At 32.2% G+C, this 20,259-nt stretch overlaps 1 protein-coding gene across 4 annotated transcripts; it reads right to left on the reverse strand.

The window, feature by feature from the left end:
- Positions 1-1,280: 1,280 nt before the first annotated feature.
- LOC134718477 (F-box only protein 31-like) lies at positions 1,281-19,983 on the reverse strand. 4 transcript variants are annotated; one of them, XM_063581029.1, is made up of 10 exons: positions 19,904-19,983; positions 18,369-18,576; positions 17,763-17,819; positions 16,910-16,986; positions 16,200-16,373; positions 15,118-15,192; positions 11,433-11,527; positions 10,392-10,551; positions 5,431-5,654; positions 1,412-1,586 (listed from the first exon to the last, which is right to left on the reverse strand). In XM_063581029.1, the coding sequence occupies exons 2-10, from the start codon at positions 18,520-18,522 to the stop codon at positions 1,427-1,429; spliced, it is 1,176 nt and encodes a 391-aa protein (XP_063437099.1). In that variant the 5' UTR covers positions 18,523-18,576; positions 19,904-19,983; the 3' UTR covers positions 1,412-1,426. The 4 variants fall into 4 exon arrangements, with proteins under 4 accessions (XP_063437102.1, XP_063437099.1, XP_063437100.1 ...); XM_063581030.1 differs by having other exon boundaries at positions 19,849-19,960; XM_063581031.1 differs by lacking the exon at positions 1,412-1,586 and adding an exon at positions 2,702-2,860.
- Between the last annotated feature and the right edge of the window lie 276 nt (positions 19,984-20,259).

A 20,259-nucleotide genomic window follows, 5' to 3' on the forward strand; every position in this document is an offset into this window, starting at 1 on the left:
TTCTAAAATATAAAGTTTTTAATAAATAAACTAACGCCGCGGCCGTGGCATCTGCTGCCAGTCACTATCACTAGGTTGATCTTCTGAGAGAAAAATTGCAGGCTCGACAAAAAATTATTTATATTTGGAATTCAAAATATAATGCTGGAAAAAACTAAACTGCCATGTACTACGATATTGTGGTTGGATTCAAGAGACACTGACAAGTTAAGTGATTACAAGCTTTTAATTCAGATACTCGTCAAATAATTTTACCTGACCATATCGGGAAATAGGTATTTATTCGGATCTTAACACGTACTTGTGATTTGGTTTAAACCGGTTTTGTTATAAATATCCGGATAAATGTCGAAATGTTCAGGACTTAATTAAATCCGTATTTCGGTAGGATGGTGCAAGCATACGATTTTTATTGCGTCTTACACTTTGAGAAGCGAATAATCTTTTACTACTTTATTCAAATATTGTGTAAAAACATTAATTTTGAGCTTTGAAAGTCAAGTGACTCGATCATTTTCCTGAGAAAGTTTTAAAAAATTGCAAAGAAATATTTTTACAGTGGGTTAGCTTTCATTTGTCTTTACTATCTATAGATTAACAACTTTTGGTTATATTTATAATTTAGAATCATCATTGAAGGTGGAGCACGATTGCGCAGTTAATTAATTCTATTGATGTGCCATTTGTATGCAAGAGTGACATTCCGTTGTATTATGTGCCAAGTCGAAAAAGTTATGCGAGTATTCTCTCCCCTTAACAGGTAAATTATTTTATAATTAATTTTACATTTCTGATATAATTTTGAATAATTACAAAATGTATACATTCAATATATTTTAGATTTTGTTATTGGTATATTAAAAACATTGATGTACGAATATAATTTCATAAATTTGAAACGTTTAAAATGATTACATACCAATATAAAGAACCGTTTATCATTTTTGAAAAAGACTATGAACGAAATTTGAATAAGTTATCTTCTCTTGATGATAGATTGATTGGCAAATGAACCAGCGTTATCTAATGGTCATCACAACCGGCGAGCAATTTTTAATTGTAGCTTATTCGACCTTAAAACAATTTTCAACTATAAAAGAATGTTACTTTATACAAATATAAGGACTTAGTAAGCTAACTCTACAAATTAGATATTATGATTTTTTATTGCAATAGATTAATATGCTAATATTTGTATTTATTTTATTATTCTGTACAAAAATCGAGGTCATTTGGGTGGTATGGTATTATGCCTAGTATGGCGACCTGAAATTGTTAATTTCTACATTATTTGTGGTCAGTAAATAGTTGACTTATGGACAATAATACCACATCATCTAATTCTTATAATAGACACTTATGTTTTTTAGTTTTAGTTGTAAAATAACAGTAAATATTTTTTTTTAAATCATTCTTTTTAATTGTCTTATATTTTGATATCTTTTATTCTGTAGAAACCATCCATGTCCCAAAATTTGAACCATAAAACAAAGAAAACGTCATGGGTCTCAAAAGGCACAAAATGGACTGAAATAAGGTCTGGATCCCTGTAATCATCCCCTGCAATACGTCCTCTGGCGAAATATCTGTAAATAAACAGGGTTTGTTTCTAAAAATAATAGACAGAATTTTCAGCTACCAAAATTTCACTTGCAACATTTGTGCAAAGCATAATATATGAAATAATAAACATTTCTCTGATAAAACGGTTCTACCTTAAAACACAGAACTCTGGTCCACGGTTAATAACGAGAATGTGTCCAAAGTACACGGATGCCCCACTCGCACTATAATTTTCCATGTTCAATGGACCATGAGTTTTGGTAAAAAATATCTCATTTGGCATGAAAACTAGAAAGATCTTACCATATGGAACATGTGTACTAAGTTTCATGTTGATTGGACTTCAACTTCATCAAAAACTACCTTGACCAAAAACTTTAACCTGAAAATTGCACTTTCATTTTCTATGTTCAGTGGACTGTGAAATTGGGATCAAAAGTTTAACTTGGCTTTAAAATTAGAAAGATTATATCATAAGCAACATGTGTTCTAAGTTTCAAGTTGATTGGAATTTAGCTTCATCAAAAACTACCTTGATCAAATTTTTAACCTGAAACGGGACAGACGGTCGAACGGACGAACAGACAAACGGACAAACGAAGATACAGACGAACGCACAGACCAGAAAACATAATCATGCCCCTCTTCTATCGTAGGTGGGGCATACAAATCTTATCCATAATCTAATAAATAGATGAGGCCTTACGGAATGTCATCAACATGGTAACAAAATGTGTCCAGGATTTAAACTCACTGACTGAAATTTGTAGAATGCAGTACAATCTGAAAGGATCAGTACAGACTATGAAGCTGAATGATACAATGCTTGATACAACCTAATCACTAACTCAAACATGCAATCTATTAAAAAGTTTCAAGTCAGTCAATTGATCGTAATTCAGGGAACATGGCCAAACAATCTCTGAGGACATAACATGGGCCAGCATTAATACAACTGTATACCAAATATCATTGACCTGTCACTAATAGACACCCTATAAACTAACCTAATTACAAACATCAGTAAGATCCTCCAGCCTTAACTGATACCAAAAACAGCAAGATAGACTCACTTTGTAGGACATCGTCCATACTAGAAAAGGAGGGGTGTTTTATGTGCAAAAAATCAAAAAAAATCTTGTTTTATTAAAAATGTTTTATTCTGTAATAACCAAATATACAATGCATCAACAACCAGAGATTATAAAAGTTATCTTGGGACTGTACACTGAAATGTCCTGGACTAAATGAGGGATTGGTGTATCCAGTCCCAGCCACTCTCCCTTTAGACAAGTACCTACAACAGAAAGATAGTAAGGCCTAAAATAAAATATTAAAAAAGAAGATGTGGTATGATTGCCAATGAGACAACTATCCACAAAAGACCAAAATGACACAGACATTAACAACTATAGGTCACTGTACGGCCTTCAACAATCAGCAAAGCCCATACCGCATAGTCACAGATTGTTTGTTTCCCCAATCATGACCGACCCTGCAAAAACAGTGTGACTCATAAAATTTTATTGTCAAAACTATATCAAATATTATTTTATTCAATTCTGATTTTTCAGGTTTGTCTGATGACCCATATTGATACAGCTGTTTGAAAAAAATAAAATAATTTCCCTACCTACCTACCCACACCTTGCTTGGCAGAGTTGGGATTTGGGAAAACAAACAATATATTAATTTAGGCCTAAATGAAAGATTGGTGTATCAAATAGATATAAGAAGATGTGGTATGAGTGCCAATGAGACATGTCTCCATCCAGGTCACTATTTATAAAAGTAAACCACTATATTAGGTCAAAGTATGGTCTCAACACGGAGCCTTTGCACACAACGAGCAGCAAGCTATAAAGGGACCCAAACATTACTAGTGCAAAACCATTCAAACAGGAAAACTAATGGTCTAATCTAAAATGAGGGACAAGAAAAACTTATGATCCATTAAAATGATTAATTTAATACATGGTTAGTAGTGGAGTTACGACTTTGGCACTGTTTAATTATTTAAAAGTATTTGAAAGTTCTTTTTAATATTGTTATATCAAGGATATTGATAATAAATAGTTATATTTGCATTATTTTTTTAGTGCAGACCAATTGAAGAAGGTTCTTAAAATTGAACACTTTAACACTTTAATATGGAAATAAGAAGATGTGCTGTGATAGCAAATGAGAAAACTCTAGTATAAATTCAACAAGTGAAGATAGTCGGTATGGTAAATTTGTTACATAGTGTGCTAGTGCTAATATGATATATATGGGGTCAGTAAATTTCATATTGGGGGGAGGTCACTAACACACTATGTAACTAATAATATACCCAAAAAACAAGCATACCTAACTTTTAAAAATTTAATATGTGTTAAAAATTATTTATGTTTTTATGTATATAACAATGCTTGCTGTTCTTTCAGATAAGATAAAAAATAAATCCCCCCCCCCCAAAAAAAAAAAAATTTGGTTCACAATGCTCTTCAACTTCATACTTAATTTTTGGCCTTTTAATAACATTTTATTTATTCAAGTGTCACTGATGAGTTTATTTGACACTTTCCCAATTTCCTTTCTAAATTTTATCACACATTAATGATTTCTTGTTCATAACATCTGTAAAGATAATCTAAAAATTAAAACTTAAAACAACAAGATGTGTCCAAATAACATGGATGCCCCACTCACACTATCATTTTCCATGTTCAATGGACCTTGAATTTGGGTAAAAAAAATCATTTGGCATCAAAACTAAAAAGATCATACCATCATACCATAGGGAACATGTGTACTAAGTTTCAGGTTGATTGGATTTCAGCTTCATCAAAAACTACCTTGACCAAAAACTTTAACCTGAAGCGGGACAGACTGACAAACGAAAGCACTGACATACTTACGGACGGACGCGCAGACCAGGAAACATATCATAGGTTGGGCATAAAAAGTGATGAAAATGAGGTCAAGATCAGATTAAAAGATGGCCATGTATACCTTACAAAATACAATATAACAAACATATTATTGACCAATTGTTATAGATAATTAGAGTTACTGTAAACCAACTTATTTTCATGGATACTTTATTTTTCCTCAAGCCCATTCTAGTCCACTTCGCAGCAACATACTTTCCTCTATTTTTGAATTTATTTCATGTAGTTTTAAATAAGTAAAGATCCTTCTTTCATAATGATCTATATTGGCGGTTTTTGTTGAGCCTTGAATTTTGTTGAAAAAGCGAAACATAGCAACCTTTTATTCTGTCATAGTTGTTGTATTTGAGACACTGCGTTCCGAGGAAGATTGTGAGCCCACTATGTGCCTGTCCAATGTCAGGAGACTGTAATTCACTGTTTTAACATATTTGTTTTTCGTTTGTTGTATTAGTTTATTCATAACTGAGGCTGTAGGTTTTCTGGTTTGAACACTTTTACATTTTTTCATGTGTGGGTCTTCTTTTATAGACTACAATGTTATAGGTTTTACTTATTGTTGAAAACCATATCTTGACTTATTGTTGCCCACCTCCACCTCCTTTGGTCTTTGATGGATAGTTGTTACATTGGAAATCATTCCACATCTTATTATATAATTATTTCGTATCAGTAAAAATAATCTTGAGATAAAATAACAATGGATTGAATGTGATTTGCTATAAAACAATTCTTTTTGTGTCTGATTTTGTTATTCACCTCCCTTTTCTAATGTTGACTTAGCGTTGTTATCTTAAAGCCTCAGAAAACTTTCCCCTATTCAGCTTGCCAAAATTAGAAATCTTCTTTTTAGAGCAATAAAGACATTTTTTTTATGGAAAAACACCAGAAGATTGCAGCCTGTGATCAAGATGGGTAATATATAGGTCATCACCTGTACTCGCACGTCGATGGTGTAAAATCATCTAAAAAGGTGGAAAAACCTGGAGGTATCACAAATGGCTGGTTTCTAGGTTGTACATCGTCTGAATCAGGTATGTCATCCTCATCTAAGAGCAACAAGTTGTTGACATCTAATTGTTGGTCTTTAGTCAGCTGCATAGGTTTACGTAAGTTAATGTAGATACTGGTCTCCCCTGCTGGTACATTAGGATCACCCTAGAACACAGTAAATAAAATGATGTGGTTCATAAGTGTTTCTGTTTTTTTTTTATATAGATTAGACTGTTGGTTTTCCAATTTGAATGGTTTTACAAAATTTTCTTGGGCCCTTTACAGCTTGCTGTTTCGTGTTGAAGACCATACTTTGACCTATAATGTTTTACTTTTATAAATTATTACTTCAATGGAGATGTCTCATTGGCACTACCGCATCTTCTTATATCTATTTATTATATTTGATCTTACTTTTACAAAGAAAAATAGGATGGAATAGTCCAATTGCCAATTACCAATTTGATTCTGTTATTTCACACTGTTTAAACAAATAACTTCCCTTTGTCAATCATAGACTGGTTCCATACCGGACAAAGTTGACCTTTGCCAATGCAAAGCACAATGAATTGAAAGTGATGTATCGGTGGTTTAACTAATTTTTCATGAAAAATAATTTCTGATGTCAAAAATTGAATGTCCCTCATAAGGGAGACAACTGAAACTAGAGGCTCCAAAGAGCCTGTGTCCCTCACCTTGGTCTATGTGAATATTAAGCAAAGGACACAGATGGATTTATGACAAAATTGTGTTTTGGTGATGGGGATGTGTTTGTAGATCTTACTTTTCTAAACATTTTTGCTGCTTAAAGGGAAAATTCACGATTTTTTACTTATGGTTTAAATATGTTCATTATGACATAATATATATATTCACAAAGTTTTATCACTATATGTGCAGTAATAAAGGAGAAATTCAATATTTAATGAAAAAATATTAACTACTTCCTGTAGGTCGTGACGTTTTCTCCTGGTTTTTGCATGCCGGGATTTAAAAAACAATCATTAAAAGTCTTGGTTTTTAATCATATTTTAACGTAATCGTAAGCGCGCCGATGACTTATGCTTTATCTAATAACCATCCGATAATAAAAAGATAAAACGCACATACGTTCAATTGTACATATTCATGAGATAAATTTTCTATGTTAAACGTATATATTCAAATTATTTTTGTAGACAACACAAAAAGTTATAAATTGATTTTTAATTAATGTATTTTCGGACTGATAAGGTGAACAAAGTAAAGTACAATAATCTGTAAAGACAATATGTTGGTGTACTCTTATTGACCTTTTACTATCTCTGCTATGACTTGGTTGATACGATGTGTGTATTCACGGTTCTGTAGCAATACTCGTAGATGGCTTGTTGAAAGGTAAATTGTTATTTGCACTTCGGTATTTAACCACGCCTCTCGGGCACACCTTGCCAGGTGTGACTGTCTATTCGGATCAGTGAATTATAAGACAAGGGGAGCATCCAATACACATATTTAAAATATATATTCAAGTTGGTGACAAATAAAAATTGATCGCCGTGGAATTATTTAATTTTGTTTGGTGCTATTATTTATTTGAATTCAAATAAGTTAATTTACTAAGAAATACACAATTTTTGGTTAAAGACGGGAAACTTAATTCATATGTCCGATTGAAATGATTTACACCTTTTGTCCTTGATTGATGTCTAATAAAAAGGAGAACTTAGAAATTATAAATAGCTTTACCAAAGTATTTTTATTTGTCTTTATTAGGCAAATAAATGAATGAGAACACTTAGATTTAGACTTTTTAAAAGCCACGTACAAATTAATAACTGGAACTCACTGAAGATAACTCTACCGAAGCGGAATATAATATGAACGAATAAAGAAAAAATACTTTTGTACTTGAGAAGTCTTAAAACATTGACAGCAAATTTAAGGTCTTCTTGGAATGGAATCGAAAAATTAAGAATAGATATTCTTTATCAAGTGTGAAAAACGTCAACCAAATTTAATCATAATCGGGGACGTCCTTATTAAAGTAGTCTTCGTCTCACAACATATAATACTTAATAACTATTTGACCAAAGATGTTTAAAAACAAAAGACAACGAATTTAATGTCATCTTTTCCTATTTTTGAATGTAATTATAAGTCTGTTCAACTGGCAAGAATACCCCTAAAGCGGACAAATATCTGACCAGCAGTTTATTCTTTAAATTTGCTGTCATTGAATATCAAGAATGAAAATAAATCCTGAAAATGATTTGAAACTTTAATACTCAATAGCTTTCCTAGAAAATATTCACATCCCTCGGGGATTATTAGTGTACGTCCAGTTGCATATGTCGGAACAGTTGTGGTGATGACGAATTTCTTTCTTTATTCGAGAACAATCTAATTGATATATAAATCTGTGATTTTACTATGTTCATAACTTCGATGAACCAAAGCAAGTTATAGATCGACCTGTATTTAAATCAAATTGGTCCTCTTCTTCTTCTTCTTTTGGTATACAATAGTCTATCAAATTGGATGATTACATACTGTTGGTATACGTGGACTAGTCTATTTACAAAACATTTACCCCAATTTGCACAAAATGTATGTTTCTTTCTTATGTTCAATGTATATATGTATATATTTTAAATTGCGCTGTAGTTCCGTAACTTTCTATCCGGGCGTATAAACGAATCGTCGACAAGTGCGCACATTTTTTTAATCAACATTTCTGGAATGATCCAACTATGTCCTTTACTATTGACAACGAGTAAATATTACATTGTCCCAGAGACATATAATACAATTATATGTCTCTGATTTTCCCCAAATTAACCCTTGGAAAAAATACGTATATTTGTATATCTTCAATTTTTTTTTTTTTTTTTTTTTGGTATCTTTATTTTTTTTATAAATAATATTCTTTACACCAGAAATTTTAAAACAAGCGTATGAGTTAAGTAATTACTAGTATATTATATCACTTTCGGACACGCAAGACAGAGATGTATATTATACATGCACCTGATAGTTCAAAATGGAAAGTTATAAGTTATCGGCCGTGTACACTGATCAATACCTACAGAAGTGAAACGATGCATGAACTTGCAGGCCCGACAGGAAATCGATTGAATACCTGGTCGTGTCACCTTACACCCCTCACAATACCTTTGGGAGTAATACCTTAAGCCATGCGGGTGATCAGTGGAGCGAAGATCCTAATTTATTTGAATAAAGTATATTACTTTAAAGAATTATGAACGAATTAGATTTTCGAAAACAATTTTCACGGAACTCTTATTTATGATTTGAACTTTGACTTTTTAACTAATTCCAATATTAACAGTTTAAAAATAACAGACTATATGGTTATTAAAAATATAAGAACATTTTCCGAATCAAGTTAGTTAGTCAGATAAAACAACCGTACGATTGACAAGATATCGACACGTAATTACGACAACATCGGTTACTGTAGTTTTGTTTCTTTATGGTTAATAGACATATCGTGATTTTTATTTGGACAAGATAACAAAATGGCGGAACGCAAAGAACTGATACTCAAAATTTAAAATCGATGATGATCTCTTATCTAGCGGAATAAAACTTTAATATTTATAAATTTGAGCATTTTTATACAGAATGGACATAATATGAATTTTTGATTTTTTTGCGAAGTTTCCCTTTAAAATTATCTCTATCTATAATGAACTTGGCCGAATAGATTCAGTGGAATATGTTAGTGAAAATTTACAAATTTTATGAAAATTGTTAAAAATTGATTAAAAAGGGCAATAACTCCCTAGGGGGTCAATTGACCATTTTGGTCATGTTGACTTATTTGTAAATCTTACTTTGCTGTACATTATTGCTGTTTACAGTTTATCTCTATCTACAGTAATATTCAAGATAATAACCAAAAACAGCAGTTTCCTTAAAATTACAAATTCAGGGGCAGTAACCGAACAACAGGTTATTTGATTCATCTGAAAATTTCAGGGCAGATAGATCTTGACCTGATAAACAATTTGCATCTTTCAGATTTGCTGTCAATGCTTTGATTATTGAGTTATAAGCCAAAAACTGCATTTTACCCCTATGTTCGATTTTTAGCTGTGGTAGCCATCTTGGTTGGTATGTGGGGTCACCGGACACATTTCTTAAACTAAATACCCTAATGATGATTGTGGCCAAGTTTGGTATAATTTGTCCCATTAGTTTCATACGAGAAGATTTTTCCAAAAGATTACTAAGATTTACGAAAAATTGTTAAAAATTGACTATAAAGGGCAATAACTCCTTAGGGGTCAATTGACCATTGTGGTAATGTTGAATTATTTGTAGATCTTACTTTGTTGAACATTTTAGCAGTTTACAGTTTATCTCTATCTATAATTATATTCAAGATAATAACCAAAAACAGCAAAATTTCCTTAAAATTTCTAATTCAGGGGCAGCAACCTAACAACGGGTTTTCTGATTCATCTGAAACTTTCAGTGCAGATAAATCTTGACCTAATAAACACTTTTACCCAGTCAGATTTGCTCTAAATGCTTTGGTTTTAGAGCTATAAGCCAAAACCTGCATTTTACCCCTATATTCTACTCATTGCGGTGGTGGCCATCTTGGTTGGTATGCCAGGTCACCGGACACAATTTTTAAACTAGATACCCCAATGATGATTGTGGCTAAGTTCGGTTGAATTTAGCCGAGTAGTTTCAGAGGAGAAGATTTTTGTAAAAGTTTACGGACGACAGATGAGGACGGACGCCAAGTGATGAGAAAAAGTCACTTGGCCCTTTGGGCCAGGTGAGCTAAAAGGGGATCTCTAATTATAGGGTCAATAACGGGAATTAGGAAATAGCTTATTGTGTGACAGAAGAAACAAACTATTTTTCCATTTAATTAGAACTTACTGTAATTTTGATGACCTCAGCTTCTTTCTTACTCATATCATATTTCAACAGGAACATTTCTATCCCATGAGATCTGTAATGTGCTAGAAACAGACCTGGCTGTATTGGGTAAACTGGGTCAGGTCTCTGGACTTCTATACGTGTCAGCCTATACTTCGGACTGAAAGAAAAAGCAAACATGAAAAAAGACTTAAGGGGACTCCTGGGTATAAATCATTTTTTTTTCTAAGGATTTCGCTATATTTTTTTTATAAATGAACTTTATCATATACTTCAAAGAAAAATGAAATAAAAAGATGGAGTCACCGTTCATTTAAGCTCACAATCTGCCTCTTGAAGATTTTTGTTTATGTCCTTTTTTTCTGTTGAACTAATAGGAGAAATAGATGTAATATCGAAATAAAAAAATATAATCTAATTACAGAAATAGCTTAAATTTTACAATATTTAGTTTATGTACAGATTATTTGAAAACAATAATAAAAAACATAGGTCACCGATGAGTTAAAAAAGATATTTCAAATTTGGTACCCAAAAATGGCATTTTTGCACCAAAGGGAAATAATTTGGAGCTTTTTCGATGATATAAACATTTTAAAAGTCATCTGGGGACAAACGAAATCAATTTTTTGGGTGGATTTGTGTGTCATATCATAAAGAAATAACTAATAGTGTAATAAATAAAACTTGTAATGAAAAATAAAGGTTTATTTTTTTGCTGAAATTTTTGTACCCAGGAGCCACCTTAAAAACACAAGGTTTGATTTTATGACTGTGTACTTATAAGTATCGACATTAAATTCTTGGATTATTTTTTATTTCACGTAAATATCTGCTTAATTATTTGTTTTTTAATCTCTTGATAATTATTTGGTTGTGATTTTTCCTGTAACTCTTAAAATAATACACAGGCAATGCATGATATTAGGATGTACATATTCTTAATAATGGCGTTAATACTTAAAATCTCAAGCAATCACCATGTTTCACATTATCTAGAAGAAGTTACTGCCTCTTGTGTGTATTGTAAAACCCACTTACACATTCTTCATGTAGCACTCTAATCTTTTCTGATCATCTTTTCTAAATGGTATGGTGTGGTTATTTGTCTCCTTCTTAATCATGATAGATAACTCCTGTCAAAAAACATAAAGAATTCATCTAATCATGGTAGATAACTCCTGTCAAAATACATAAAAATTTCTTCTTAACAATGATAGAAACTCCCTGTTAAAATACATAAAATTTTTTTTAATCATGGTATATAACTCCTGTCTAAATATGCGAAAATTTCTTCTTGATCAAGGTAGATAACTCCTGACAAAATAAATGAAATTTCTTATCAACATGATAGATAACTTTTGTTAAAATACATTTTTTTTTTTAATCATGGTAGATAACTCCTCACAAAATAAACAAATATTTCTTATCAAAATGCTAGGTAAATTTTGTTAAAATAAATGAACATTTCTTCTTAATAAGGGCAGATAACTCCTACTAATCAAGGGTCAACTTCAGTTTGTTGTTGTTTTACATGATGCATGACGTTGCTTTATATTTAAGCAACTACATGTGACTATAAAACCCCCAAATAATGACCAAAACATCACTGTATAGTCAGCTATAAGGACATCAACAAAGCTTGGCGAAAAAAAGAAAGCCTATTTAAATATTGTTTAGTCTGGAGATCCCATTTCCAATATATTTTGGTGTTAATTAACATAAAAATAAATTACTCATGTGTCTTCATCATACAGCAAAAAAATTCTTAAGGGTTCTGCGGAACCCAGTGTCTCGCCTACTTATGCTGTTAATCGCAGGCTCAACAAAAGAGGAATAAAATCAATAAAAATATTCCTCTTGATACTATCTTATGATTCTAAGAAGCTTCTGTCCAAGTTAAGTAAAAATAAAGTATGTTTTAAAAACTTTAACTGCAGACTGTCTGTAATGTAAACTGGAAGATTTATAACCATTTATCAGTAAAATACAGATACACAGGTACAAAATTTTAACAACATTTTCTTATAGATCTTAAACAAGCTTCTGTCCAAGTTTGGTACATGTCCAAAATAGTATAAGAAAGTTATTAGAATTTTAAAAAATTCAACCACAGAGTGAATGCGTTGTTTCCTGGCCGAAAAACTAAGTCCATTTAAAAGTAAAATGCACAAAAAAATGGATTTATTTGTTAACAAAATTTACTTCTGGATACTATGTTATGATCATAAACAAGCTATTGTCTAAGTTTGGTACAAACCCAGGATAGTTTAAGAAAGTTATTAAAATTTCAAAAACTTTAACCACAGAGTGAATGCTATGTTTCCTGGCAGAAAAAACTAAGTCCATTTTTAAGTAAAATATGGAAAAAATGGAATTTTAATTTTCCAAAATTTCCTTCTGGATACTATCTCAGGGACTAAACTTAACTGTTTTTCTCTAGGGGCCAGCTGGGCCCCTAAGATATTTTTTTCAGGGGTCCGCTTAAAACTTTAGGAGCCCACTAATCTTTATACTTAAATAAAACAAAACTGAAAATTACTTAGTATATACTTACTAACAATGTTCCAGCTTAAATCTCAGGGCAGAAGGGTGCTAGTTTTCTGAAAGGGCACTTTAGGGCAATAACCGGGATTGTAAGGATACTTTGTATAAATAACCTTGAATATTGCTAGCTATAGGCTCAGCTGAAGAACATTAGTTGTATTTATACCTTATTCAGAAATTAATATTTTCTTGATGTTGGTTCCAGTCAGATTTTTGTTTTTTATCAAATTATCATACCATGAAGCAAAGCAAATCATTTTGATGTTTATGTTAACAAACTTGTACATTTGTTAAGTGCTCCCACGTAAGGAGGATCATTCATACAAGAAGTAAAACAGGAAGTAGTCTTCATATATGTTCAAATACAAACTTCTTTGATTCTTCTTTAAATGTATGTTCATGGTATGAAACAAAACAGTTTTTCTAATGAAGCCTTATTGTGAAATCCTACTTGTAGTCTTGAAAATGTTTTCTGTGGTAACCATTATAATATTTGAATTATTGCCACCAGAAATGTATCATAAGATTTGACAATATTTATTTTAGGTTGTTTCCTAACAAAATTATCTCCCTTCAAATTTTCAACTTCCTGTTGACCTTTAGACAATATGGCTCTTTCTTTGAACATTAAATATTATCTCAATCCAAGCCATCCTCTAATAGTGTTGATCAAAATATATTTTTCAATAAGTTTTTAATGAAGATTGGATATCAAACTAGATATTGGGGTTTTTATTTACGAGATTTTAAATTTCGTTTTTTATTAAAAAAAAAAAGCGATTCAGGGACAAGTTACCGTCTAACACAGGCTTGTAATGACTCACAGGACAATAAGAAAACATCCCTTTCACGATGCTTATTGAACAGTAAAATAGAAAACACTGTTCAATAATGAAATTATCGTAGAAAATTTAGCAGAACTAAGAAAACATGCGGAAAGAAGAAGGTATATATATGCAACATCGTGACTCCGGATTGAAAACATAGCTATTAGACTGGGTTCAGTTATTAGAAATAACCTACTGGTTTTCGGAAATACTCTATATTTCTATATCGCTTTGATAAGACAAACAGGTTTCCTTTTGGGAACAGTCTTTGTTAATATCGCGGGGGAAAGGGTACAAATTGGATTTACTTCAATTTTTTTACAGTCGCCAGCTGGGCGACCATGATGACTAAATATATTCGCCCAGCCAAAAATCTGGTCGCCTCGGGCGCCCGGGCGAGCCTTAAGTTTAGTCCCTGTATCTTATGATCATAAACAAGCTTCTGTATAAGTTTGGTACAAATACAGTATAGTTTAAGAAAGTTATCAAAATTTCAAAAACTTTAACCACAGAGTGAATGTTATGTTTCCTGGCAGAAAAACTAAGTCCATTTATAAGTAAAATACGGAAAAAATGGAATTTTATTTTTACAAAATTTACTTCTGCATACTATCTTATGAACATAAACAAGCTTCTGTCCAAGTTTGGTAGAAATCCAGTTTAGTTTAAGAAAGTTATTAAAATTTCAAAAACTTTAACCACAGAGTGAATATTTGTTGACGCCGCCGACGACGCCGACGGAATGTAGGATCGCTATGTCTCGCTTTTTCGACTAAAGTCGAAGGCTCGACAAAAAATGTTTTCCAAATTTAAAAAAAAAATTTTTTGATAACAGAAGATTACCTAGGGCAGGATAAATACTTGGAACTGGCAATATGGAAAAAATGATTAATCCATAATTCATTACTTTGACAAAATATAAATCAATACATCAATGACATCAGACTCGGACTTCTCTTGAACTGAATTTTAATGTGCGTATTGTTATGTGTTTACTTTTCTACATTGGTTAGAGGTATAGGGGGAGGTTGAGATCTCACAAACATGTTTAACCCCGCCGCATTTTTTGCGCCTGTCCCAAGTCAGGAGCCTCTGGCCTTTGTTAGTCTTGTATTATTTTAATTTAAGTTTCTTGTGTACAATTTGGAAATTAGTATGGCGTTCATTATCACTGAACTAGTACATATTTGTTTAGGGGCCAGTTGAAGTACGCCTCCAGGTGTGGGAATTTCTCTCTACATTGAAGACCTGTTGGTGACCTTCTGCTGTTATTTTTTTATTTGGTCGGGTTGTTGTCTCTTTGACACATTCCCCATTTCCATTCTCAATTTTATATGTCATTAATAACTTACAACAGAGGAGCCCATAGGATGAGCATGGCTTGACATCTGGCAACACTTAAATACAACATCAGATTCTTCTGTTTCCTGAAAAGTAATTAAAATAATTCCCTTTTATATTTAGTACCTCCTTTCTTCTTTTAATCTTAATTTTTTTAATCAAATTACAAAGAAATAAAACAAAAAATAATTTTATTTCCATCAATAATTATTGCGTAATTCAAAAATATAACAGGTGTGGATTTAAGTCATTGGACAACAATGCATCACTAAAAATTGTAATTTGTTACAACAGCAAAGAAAAGTGCAATAAAGACATTATTTTATTAAAAAAAAAAAAAAAAAAAAAAAAAAATTGTTGCCTTCACTTTTTCCAATGGTTACATAAAATTCAGAAATATCTAAAAATAGAATAATTTCTCTGTATCTGACAGATTTTCAAGGAATATTATAACAAATTTAGTTTGGCACTTTTGTCATCTTCATAATCTGTGATTGCATTTAAGAAAACTAGATGTTTAAGTTAGTGTTGATTATATATGCATGGAGATTTTACAAAAGGATTCCTGATTTTTATTAAAGTAAATAAATCACATGTATTTTCAACATTATCTTATGCATGTGTATGTGTGACAATTTTTTTTGTCAGGTGGTGTAGGTCGATTTAGAAGTCAAACCCACCTTCCACATATGTGTGTTCTATACTTACAAATTCTATACTCACCGGATGTGCCTCACCATATCTTTGTGTGTTCTATACTTACAAATTCTATACTCCCTGGATGTGCCTCACCATATCTTTGTGTGTTCTATACTTACAAATTCTATACTCCATGGATGTGCCTCACCATATCTTTGTGTGTTCTATACTTACAAATTCTATACTCCCTGGATGTGCCTCACCATATCTTTGTGTGTTCTATACTTACAAATTCTATACTCCCTGGATGTGCCTCACCATATCTTTGTGTGTTCTATATTTACAAGTTCTATACTCCCTGGATGTGCCTCACCATATCTTTGTGTGTTCTATACTTACAAATTCTATACTCCCTGGATGTGCCTCACCATATCTTTGTGTGTTCTATACTTACATATTCTATACTCCCTGGATGTGCCTCACCATACCCATGTAAACAAAGTATCTCTGTTTGATTCTTAAATTTATTTATGCCGATACTAAACACTTTTTCAGGTCGTAATGGACCGTGAATGTCTGATACATATGGTGGTTTGTATTCTGTGGCTAAAAGTCTGCCATTGTCTACCTGTATATACAGAATCATACATAAAGTTAGAGATGAAAAAGGATTTTGTAGGTGCAACATTGAAACTATACAAATTAGACAATTATATGCAGTTTTTAAAGTTTCAAACAAAATAACATACAATGTATTGAAATTACAATGTAATGAAAGAATAACAAAGAGATATTTTCATGATTTCAAAGGCATTTATTTTTGTCATACATTTTTGTCATAAATCAGGTTTTTGTTTTTTCCTTTAAATTATTTCACATTTTATTATGTCTAGCTTGGCCATTAATATCTGAATATGTAGTAGGATTTGCTCATTGGGGAAGGCTGTACATTGGCCTATTGTTTGCTAGATAGTTGCCTTACCGTCAATCATACCACATCTCAAAAAGAACTGATTGTCCTGCTTCATGAGGTAATCTAACAAAGGTAATCTTTGTCATGAAACATACATAACAGTCAAAAGTCAGATTCAAATAATAAAACACTTAATATCTCAGCTATACAGCAACCAAACAAACATATCAAGATGTCAGCTTAACACATACTTTAATTTGCATCAATCCACCATAGGGCCTCATGTTTCTTCTCCACAACCCAAGACATCTTCCATATTTGTGTAGAACTATAAATAATAAACACACATTTGTTACTTTTACATATCTGTGTAGAACTATAAATTATAAACATACATTTGTTAGCTTTACTCTGATAAAGCATTAAGCTTATTCAGTGTTTTTTTAAAAGTTGTTAGTTATTCTAAATTGCTGTTTTTTGTATAGTTGTCCACTGACTATTGGTAATTATTGTTTTAGTTGCTCCAGCTTCAGGTTTTCCTGTAGTGCTTTGAATACATGCTTTAATTGTAGATCATGATTGTCACCAACCATGGCACCTTCTTCCTTTTAAAAAAAAAATATAGCCGATTTAAAAACTAGTAGTAGATACCCTGAATTAATGAGGATTCATTCCTTTATACCTTGATTTTTATCATTTTAATGAATTTATGACCTCTGAACCTCAGTAAACTACTTATTAATTTTGATATGTTTTTGGTGGTTTAATGCCACTTTTAACCACCTCATTTAGGCTATTTCGTTGGGGCCAGTTTTTATTGGTGGAGGAAGTCGGAATGCCTGGAGTAAACCAGACCTTCGATAGTCAATTAAGATTGGAGTTGAGTGCACCTGCACCATCGAGGTTCGAACTCACAACCTCAGTGTTGACTGGCTAGTGATTACAGTAGTAACTATGTATACTTAGAACACTAGGCCACTGAGGCCCTGTAAACTACTGAAGTCTCTAATCTAGTGATGATATTATATTGAAACTCACTGCTACTTTTTGTAAATTTTCAGTCTGTTCAACATGTTCACTTTTTCCCTTTACATTAAAACTGACCTTTTGTATAAATATTATAATATGTTGTGTCCCATTCCTCCACTTTAATATCACAAACTGTAAAAAAACAACATCAACTTACATGTATTTACTTTAATATATTTCATTTCGTATAAAAAAGAAGATTTTTGGTATGATTGCAAATGAGGCAACATTTCACAAGAAACCATATGACACTGAAATTAAGAACTATAGGTCACTGTATGGCATCAACAATGAGTAAATCCCATACCACAAAGGCAGCTATAAAAAGCGCTGAATGACAAATGTAGTGTTTTGTTATTTGAAGTATTGAGTGTTGACTGCAATTCTTTCATTCATCATGGTGAGTAGGGAGTGCATGAAGAGATCCATTAACCTTCAGTGCAGATCTTTGATGTGTCTTTTTTAATTGGAAAATTTATATAATAATTTAAATACATGTAACACCTCATTCAGCTCTTTTGTAGTTTCAGTTAAATTTATTAACAACATGATTATAGTTTGTTAAATTAAGGTTTCTGTTATTTTATTATATTGGGTGTTTGCTGTCTCAATAACCTATCCTCTTGCCTTACATCTCAGATGTGCAATGATGAGGCTCTATATGTATATATCATTTCTTACTTTGCTGACACAGTTTCTGCCATATAATATCAGTTCTACATATTGATCTTAGTTGTGTACATGTTCGACTTAAACGTCCTATATCTCTGCCAGGTAAATCTTCAAGTATCCTGATGATAAGTTCTGGTGGTAAATTTGTTAAAAGTACTGTCATACTGACCACTAAATGTCATTATTTATCTAATTCACAGATGTCCTCATTCATTATCTGAAAAAATTATCACTGAACTAGTATATATACTTGTTTAGGGGACAGCTGAAGGACCCCTTAGTTGCAGGAATTTCTTGCTGCATTGAAGACGGGGCCTGTTGGTTACCTTCTGCTGTTGTCTGTTCTATGGTCCGGTTGTCTCTTTGACACATTCCCCATTTCCATTCTCAATTTTAGAGATCAAAGTAGTCATCATTACAGATAAATATTTCAATACTTGGTTATCCAAATTATGCATGATATGGATATAAAACTAAAGTAGACATTACACTAGTGACTTTGACAGTGGCGGATCCAGAACCTTTCCTAAGGGGGGCCCGCTCCAGTCATGCTTCAATGATTCCCTATATAATCAACCTATGCTATGAGTTACTGACACAATTATCAAATTTAAATTTCAATTATGATGTTGATTATATGGTGGGGGTCTTACTTCCTATATTTTTAGTGATATGAGTGTGCTGCAAAACAAGGTCTGTTTTTCATGTCCTGCTGGTGAGAACAGGGTCTTTTTTTAAAACAAAGTACAGGATCCCATATTTAACATGTTTAACTGTTTGAGATACAGTCTACAACCCAGGTCTAGAACAGCATCAGTATTTTATACAGTCTAGAACAGGGACGGTATACATTTTCTGAGCATGTCTAGAACAGGGTATGAATTTCAATGTTTTCTGATTAGAGCAGGGTATGATTTGGCAAGTGCTGTCGGCACATTTATACCCTTAAGGGTAGTCAGTAACCCCCCTCAGGCAGGTTGAAGGGATCATGAACGCTGCGTCCTTCTATTTCTGGCTAACAAGACCACTGTATTGTGCATGTTGTGTGTAAATACTTATTATAAATAATTTAAATTTGTAACAACATGAACAAAGGCTTATTTTTATATTTCATTCTTCAATTTACCTAGTTGTAGATTGCTCTGATGTACAATGGCTGTTTTGCAGGGTAAGGGTCACACAGCACTAAGTCGAAATAAATATGAGGTTTGGCAAGGCTATTTAATATTTTTCGGGGACGCGTACCACCGTCCCAGCAGAGCTTGGACAGCCATTAGACGTTAGAGTCTCTGACTTTTATGGAAGAAGTGACATATTATGAAGCAACATCATGGCCTTTGTATTACTACTAGGTTTTATAAAACTATCTATAAGCATGATAAGGTGTGAACTTAAATTATCTGACAGCATAAAAATCCAGTTTTAATCCAGTTTTTACACTGTTGGTGTAGTTTTTCAGATTAATATACAAATCCATTTACAAATATACATTTATATATCATGTAGGTCGATCTGTCTTAAGGTTGTCATTTTTCTAGACGTACTTATCATAGACATATCATATTTATTTCTCAGTGACAGATGCAAAACAAAAATGTACAGGAAGATGATAGGTGAAAATAATACACGAAATCGGATGACAAATTTTTATTTCCGGAATATCAACTTTCGCATGGAGCAGGATCTGTAACCAGGTAACCTGGTACTCGGCTGACTTCTACACTTTGTTCATAGGTAGTGAAGCGAAATACAAGCGGATTCCATTCGAACCGGTCCGTGTAACACTTATCATTTCAAAGTTTTAAAAAGTTTTAAAATTTTAGATTTTTGGAATTTTGATCAAAGTTTTAAAATATCAAAATTTCAATTTTGAAATTTTAACCAAATTATTAAAATATCA

The sequence above is a fragment of the Mytilus trossulus genome, chromosome 5, assembly GCF_036588685.1.
Source record: "Mytilus trossulus isolate FHL-02 chromosome 5, PNRI_Mtr1.1.1.hap1, whole genome shotgun sequence".
Lineage (NCBI taxonomy): Eukaryota > Metazoa > Mollusca > Bivalvia > Mytilida > Mytilidae > Mytilus > Mytilus trossulus.

What these genes read in the sequence shown, in the direction of transcription:
- LOC134718477 (XM_063581029.1), bottom strand. Translation starts at nt 18,522, where the DNA reads ATGACAGTACTTTTAACAAATTTACCACCAGAACTTATCATCAGGATA. An exon ending in TTATAATATTTATACAAAAG is followed by an intron (nt 16,987 to 17,762) that starts GTCAGTTTTAAT and finishes TATTATTTATAG; the next exon opens with TTCTACACAAATATGGAAGA. An exon ending in GTGGATTGATGCAAATTAAA is followed by an intron (nt 16,374 to 16,909) that starts GTATGTGTTAAG and finishes CTGTATATACAG; the next exon opens with GTAGACAATGGCAGACTTTT.